Genomic DNA, 7,607 nt, shown 5'->3' on the forward strand with positions numbered 1-7,607 from the left:
TCCATCCAAGCGGTATTTCTAGTGGGAGTCACTTGCCTTCCTCATCGGCATCTACCCGATTCCTGCTAAACTCTTCATCCCGCAGGTGTTAACCACCCTCTCTCCTTCTGAATGGGCCTGATGTCTCACCAATCCAGCTTGCCTTTCTTCTGCCATGCCACTGTCTGTTGGCTGCTCCTGGTCACGAAGCTCCGGCAGACTCACTCCAATCAAGCGCTATTCGATTTTGCTTCCATCTTCAAGCCTAGGCCCCTCGCATGTTAGTAAAGCTTCTGGGTGATTTTCAACAGGAGAAAAATGTGTGTTGTGTTATACGAGATGATGCACCTCACCATAGGCACCCCCCTTTTCAAAAACCTCGATCCACCCATGGCTCCGATGCTCGAGAACGTGGCGTCGTACCGGAGGAAAGCAACGGTGGCCTAGAAGGATGCACGTCTCTGGGGGTGGACTCCGAAAAAGCACCCGGCTTGCTTTTTGGGGGTTGCTGTCTGTATATGCCTTTGCATAGTCCTTCCAAGACCATGGAGAACCAAACCAGGCCTGCTCCATGTGGCTGGTACCAGGCTTTCCATACAGCTGCCCCAACAAGACCACTGCCCAGGAGCACTTTACCCAGTCGTGATGGGGTCCAGCTCAGCAGATCATCCTCTTTTTTCCAAAACAGCCCCTGGGCGTCCATCTCCATCCCACCCGACGTGCATGCAATGTGCACAGCGCTGCCCGCTCCGGTTTGGACGGCTGCAAAGGGACTGGACTGCTGGGGGTGCTAAGGCACTGGCACCTTGCAGCTGGGATTTCCACGGCGGGAGTGGGTGCATGTAGGGCAGGGGGATCCTGGTCTGGCTCTGTGGATGATGTGGCTCCGTGGACCTTATTTCTGACACCCGTGACTTAGCTGAAATCCCCACATTTCACTCCAATCATAAGCTAGATCACTGGAGCCCAATTCAGGGACGCTGCTGGGAGAGCTGGGGGAGGAAGGCAGCATGAAGGAGCATGGTTTTCCCTGCAGCCTCGAAAAGGGAAGCCGACTCGCTCCCTCTCAATCCTGAACAGCAGCAACCGCAGGGGAAGAGAGACGCCAAACCACGGCCGTGGTGCACCGGAGCCAAAAAGGTCAAGCAAGACTGTTTGGCTTGGCCGGGGACGAGGCGTCTCGGTGGCACAGTGGGTTAGCGGGCAAAGCAAGCCATCCTCGATCGCACTTCCAGGGCCTCACGCGGCGCCTGCCGAAAGGAGCAGAAAGGCGCCGCTGAGCTTCGGATGGGTCCCCCGAAGCGCATCTCTCCTAGCCCGGTTCAGCGCTGTGCAGGGAGGCCAGGAGACAAATGATCACAGCAGCCAGTCTGGCAGCAGGCGCTGTGCAAACACGCCCAGGGGACTTAGCTCCTAGCTAAGCAGACAAGGGTGGGAGAAAGGGAGGAGGATGCTGAGCCCCTTCTCCAGAGAACTGAAAGGATGAGTCCCCAGGCCGGCAGCAAGCGACTGAGCTGCAATATCGGAGGGGAGCGACCGACACCTCCGAACAGCAGAAAAGGATCGAGCAAGCGCTTGGAGGGTAGCACGGGGTGCCCTGACCCTGCCCGATTCCTCTCCCAGGCTCCCAGCACCTCGTACTGCGAAGGACGATGCTCCTACAACAAGAGCCATGCAGGACTCTCCCACGCAGGTCGGATCACACGTGCAACGAGCCCCGCGGCCTCAGCCCATCTCTCGCTACGTCCTTTCCCAGGCAAAAGGCTGCTCTGCCTCGGCGGCGCTGGAGGCAACTCACTGACCCGCGTACCAGGCTTGTGGCTCGGGCGCTCTGCCCTCCACCCCCAAGGCTGCCCAAATCCAACTAGCAGAAGGCCAAATCCCAAATTTCCCCGGACATCAGTGAAAAGTCATCATACGACCACAGCAGGTATTATTTTTTCCTCCAGGACATGCCTGAGAAGACCCCCCTTTGCACTGAACATGGTGCCGACAAGCTAGCTTGTATAACCCCTTTGCAATTCGGGCAGCCGTCAAGGGCTTTTCCTCCATCCTGGGTTAGCTGCGGGCACGCATACCACAGCATGGGACAGTCACTGAAAAGCCCATCGTGCAATCAATTAATTTGGACAGCGGTGTTTTGCCCGATTCCCTCTGGTAACCCACTGGTCACAAGAGGTGGCATTCAGATCTCGATGGCACCTTGGCATCCTGGTTCCCTATCCGGGCCGTGCAGTCTCCACGACTGGAAGTTTTTTAGGAGCAGGTTAGCTGGGATACTTTAGACAAGGATGACCTTGCCTGGAGCAGGAGGCTGGCCTAGACGGCCTCCCACGAGGCTCACCAGGCCTATTTTTCCCCCTTGCGATGTTAAAATTCTCCATGCATTTATTGCGAGGTCTCCGTGACGTTCATGCAAAGCTGCAGAGAAGCAAAAAGGGGAAGACAAAGCCTGCTGCTCGGCGCCCACGAGTGTGAACGGGAGCCTGCCAGCCCCGGGGAAACCTGTGCCAAGGAGGAAAATAAAAGCACAAGCCCTTCCTGTTCCCCGCAGCTGCGTCTGCCACGACCACGCACGAGGAACCAGTCAAGCTGGCCTCCGAGCAGAAACCGCGGCTTTCACTAGTGCAGCTCGTTAGTTTAATGAAGTCAAATGAGACACGGCAATGAGCGTGAACCCAGAATGGAGCCATTGTCACCACCACCCGTGCACGGAGAGACCCAGGAACAATGAGGTCCTGTCTACTCGGAGCAGACAGCCGTGTCCCACCCCCGGTCTCGTGAATTTAACCTCTGAGTCTATCAAGTCACAACAGACTGGATCAGTCTTGGTTTCCCAAGACACTTTCTCTCACTTCCTTCCTACGTAACTGAAGAGGAACATTGGTCTTCCCTTTCCAGAGGGCTCTTGTCCCACCTCTCTGGCTCTTTTCACTGCTGCAATGCAGCCACCTCTGGGGTGGAGCGTGACAGCTCTCAAGCAGCACACAGAGGCTCTTCCCAGCCACTTCGGCTAGCGAGGGAAGAAAAGCCACATCCACTCACCACTGCAAATATGGACAGAGGCAGGGAGCTGCTTAAGGTGAAACCTGGCCAGGAGGCTGTGGCTCACGCGAATAAACATTACACAACCTTGATTGACCACGGTGGTCAGAAACGCTCGCTTCGCTTCCCGTCCGAGATGCAGCATGGCCCGCTGCCAAGTGGCCTCGAACAGCCGGCACAAGCCCGGAGGTCTGCTGCTATAGCTCTGCAGGTCGACCTGGACCAGCAAACGCTCCCGGTGGAAAGACAGCCTCTCCCACAAAAAGCAGCTTTTGCAGGCAGAGCTTATGAAAATGAGCTTATCTTGCTGGGATCCTTTTATCTTGCTGGGATCCTTTGATTATCTTGCTAGGATCCTTTGACCCCAGCTGACTTCCTGCCCCTGGGGCAGGGGCCTGGACTTGATGATCTTCCAGGTCCTTTCCAACCCTAACGTCTATGAAAAAGATTGGAAAAGGCCTTTTTTTTTTTTTTCCTTGCCAGTATCCCCACTGGAGCTTTCACTGGTATAAGAGCATCATTTAAAAAGCCCTGTCACACCTCTGACCCAAAGTTTGAAGTAGAAGGGTAGATTTGCACCTTCGAGACTAACCAAAGTGTGTGTGTGTGTATACAAGCTGCTTTCATTAGTGTATAAGGTGCACATCCACCCTGCTTTCTACATGACTTCAGGCTAATGCAGCTAACTACATCTCCCCAAAGTTTAAAGACCCGGCCTCAGCAAGAAGTGCATCGATTTGAACAACCAGCATAGGTTTCCGCAGCCTCAGGCTGCGCTTCGCTAGCCTCTCTCAGCTGATGCAAAACCTGGCAAGGCTGCAGCAGAAAGGCAGCGGGACAACACCTGCTGTCCTCCCAAAAAGCACCTGGCATCTTCAGTTGGCACCCAGCACTGAATCGCTGCCACAGGGGAGTTTATGAGTAACTAAACCAAAGGAAGCAGAAGAAAGGATTTTCAACCCATTAATGAATCACTAAAATGACCTTTACCCAAACCAAAGAATGTGAACGCTCCCCTAAAAAGGATCGACAGTGATTGTCTGTATTTGGAGCACTGTTACCTCCTCGGATATGAAGTTGCTAAGGGCAGAAATGATGAGTAGCTGGTAATCCCACGTCCAAGCGAGGCCCAAACGCAGTGCAGTACTTTAGATGTGTTGTCATGCAAAGCACCAGAGGCAATTGGGGCTGTCCAGAACACAATTTAGATCCCATCAACTTCACAAATTTTAGCCACGTGTAAAGGGTTTTCCAACCAAATTTGCCTATGTAGGGACACCCAGGAAAACTGATGCCAATTAACACAGGGTGAGAATTTAAGGCGGACTGATTAGACTGCACTGAACTGCCTGGATACTCATTCCCAATGAAGGCAGCCTTCATTTAGCTTAAGTAGCATTAGTTTATTTTACTCTGGAATTGGCTAGAAGTGAATTAAACTGGTGTTAATTAAAGCCACTGCGAGTCTGAATGAGCATGCAGGCAGGAGTTAAATCAGTCTAATCAAGCTGCTGTAGACATTAATTGAGATTAATATTCTTGGGTATCCATGTGTAGACGTAACCGGAGGGTGAAAACCCGGCACGACTGAACAAACAGGGCCAAGATTCATCCTCAGATTGAGACATCTGAACACTGACCTTCTTCCTAAGTGATACACAATAGAAGAAAACTTCATAAAGTCTGCCAGCTCCCTCATCCCCACATGCCATCTACTCAAAAAGTGTTGAGACAACTTGCATGTTCAGACACATACATGCTGCTATGTGGCATTCACTTTGCAAAACCCCTGATTGAGCCACAACGTGGATGTAGACTGTGATCACGATATTAGACTCCTACAACTTCCTTCGACTTTGGTGAAGTTATTGCACGTTTTCATGGCTGGAAAAAGCTACCAATCCTGTCCCCTTCAGTACCCGTTTTGCCCCAAGAGCTGGGTATGTTGAAGGCTACCGACTTTGAAATAGCGCTGCTGAAGCAGGCAGGCATCACACATCCTCGTCCCTGCTTTACATCTGGGGAAAGTAAGGCACAGACTGGGAGACAGACCCAGCAAACCTATAGCTGAACCAGGGGCTGCTCCCAGCATCCAAGTTAGTCCTAAGATTTTACTCCCTTGAGTAGCATTTGGGCTTTAACGCCCAAGAACGCCCCCACGCCCAGCAGTTTTTCCTTATGGAAGAACGCAGACATCAGAAAGCTCGCAGCCCAGCTAAGTAGTTACGATGCATGCAAAATCAATGAATCCGGGTGACAGCCGCGCTATTCCCACCCGTACGGACCGTGCCTACGAACCGCGATGCCCCCGCGCAGTCTGGATGGCACCGATGCCGTGTTTTAATGCCACCCTGGGCACCGTGGCATTTACAGTGTCGCTAGCCCAAAGGAGGAGCCGTGAGCCATCCGGAGCTGTGCAAGGTGCACACGCACGCTACTCTCTGTACCTAGCCCTCAGCCTCTCACCCTGCAAGAGCTGGGAAGAGCATATTTGCATGTCAATGGCTGAAAATAGTCTCCCAGATACTTATTGTGTGAGCCAGCCCTGGAACCAAACCTCGCCTCGAGACACGTACAGATGTGCAGGGCTCCCCTCCCCCCGGCTCTTGCCGGGGAACAATGCAGAAAGCAGAGCCCGGCTCGGGAGCAAGGAGGAACAAAGCGCCCGAGCTCTGCCCATCGCTTGGGATTTGAGACAAGGGCAAATCACCGCGTCCTCCTCTGCCTCTGGCTCGGGGAAGTTCCCTGAGCCGAAGCCGGATCTCTGCCCTCCGCCCCCAGCCCTTTGAGAATCTCTCTGGCCCATCTGCAAGGATTTAAAACAGCTGCGGATTAAAGGCAGGCTTAAAAAAGCAGCTGTCCCCGAGCCGCCACCCCTCCAGGGGCGCCGATCTCCCCCCACGCTGCAACACGAGAGATTCACGGCACAAATGGCCGTGGAAAGACGCGGGTCACCCAGAAAACAGAGCCCCGGCAGGACCCGCGCCGCAGGCTGCACCGCGCAGAAATGCCACGGATCCCGCTGCGGTTGGATGCGCGCCCGGGCTGTGGTGGAGGCCGGGGTGGCTTAACTAGCCCACAGCTCGCCCGCCTGCCAAGCCCAGCGGGCAATGCACGGGCTCCACAAGGCACACGCGGACTGTCCGGACACAGCATGGGTGGTGTGTCCCCAACATGCGTGTGCACACATGATGCCAAGTACACCTCCAGGTGCAGGGCCCACCCCATGCACTGCACATACACACACCCCTACAGAGCACACTCCCTGTGCACAGCACGCACAGAGGATATACAACCCCTGTACAGTGCGCGCGCGCACACACACACACACACTCTCCATACAGAACACCCCCATGCACAGAACACGCACCCCATACAGAGCACATCCCCCATACAGGACATGTGCACACCTCAAACAGAACACACCCGTGTGCACAGAAGACACGCACATCCCATACAGAACACACACACCCTCTCCAATATAGAACACAAGCACACTTTACACAAACACCCCCTCGTGTACAGAGCACGCTCACATACACGTCCCATACAGAACACACACCCTGTGCACAGAACACACATACACACCCTCCATAAAAGCACCCATCATACACAGAACACACACATTCCCATGCACACACGTACAGCGTGCAACCCCCCTGTGCACAGAACACAAACCCCATATGGCACACACCGTACAGAACACACCCCACTGTGCATAGCACATACACACCCATACAGCACACACCCCACTGTGCACAGAACACACACACACACATCTGCACATGCACACACATCCTCCATGCAGAAAGCCCCCCCCATGCACACACACCCCTACACACAGCACACACACACATATGCACACACACACACCTCCCCCATGCAGAAGGCCCCCCCAATGCACACCCCCTCCATACAGCACACACTGTACTGTGCACAGCACATACACACATCTGCACATGCACACACCCCCTACAGAAGAGCCCCCCACGCGCACACACACACACCCTCCACACACACACACACACACACGTATGCACATGCACCCCCCACTGTACACAGCACACACCCATACAGCACAGTACACAACCCGTCTCCCGTACGCACACACGCACATGCACACCCCCGTACAGAAGAGCCCCCCACGCGCACACACATACCCCCTCCACACACACACACACACATACACACACACACACACACACACATATGCACATGCACCCCCCCAATATACAAAGCACACACACAACCATACAGCACATCACAACACACAACCCCTCTCCCGTACGCACACACATGCACACCCCCATACAGAAGAGCCCCCCATGCACACACACATATGCACATGCACCCCCCCCACTGTACACAGCACGTGCACACACACAGCACACACCCATACAGCACACAACCCCTCTCCCGTGCGCGCGCACACACACACACACACAACTGCCCCCCCTGTGCACACACACACACACACACACACGCGCGCGCGCGCACCCCCGCGGGTGCTCACCCTCCTTGACGCCGGGCAGCTTGGACTGGTCGATGTGGGTGTCGGCCATGGCCGGGCCGGGCCGGGCCGG

General features: G+C 54.7%; 1 protein-coding gene across 1 annotated transcript in view; it reads right to left on the bottom strand.

The window, feature by feature from the left end:
- CCDC50 (coiled-coil domain containing 50) overlaps nucleotides 1-7,601 on the bottom strand; it is a 49,415-nt gene extending 41,814 nt beyond the window's left edge. Inside the window, exon 1 of the mRNA XM_014522964.1 lies at nucleotides 7,538-7,601. Within this exon, the coding sequence (XP_014378450.1) occupies nucleotides 7,538-7,586 (49 nt within the window). The 5' untranslated portion in view covers nucleotides 7,587-7,601. The remainder of the gene's footprint in view (nucleotides 1-7,537) is intronic.
- Nucleotides 7,602-7,607: the final 6 nt, after the last annotated feature.

This window comes from Alligator sinensis, unplaced genomic scaffold (assembly GCF_000455745.1).
Source record: "Alligator sinensis unplaced genomic scaffold, ASM45574v1 scaffold697_1, whole genome shotgun sequence".
In the NCBI taxonomy this organism is placed as follows: domain Eukaryota; kingdom Metazoa; phylum Chordata; order Crocodylia; family Alligatoridae; genus Alligator; species Alligator sinensis.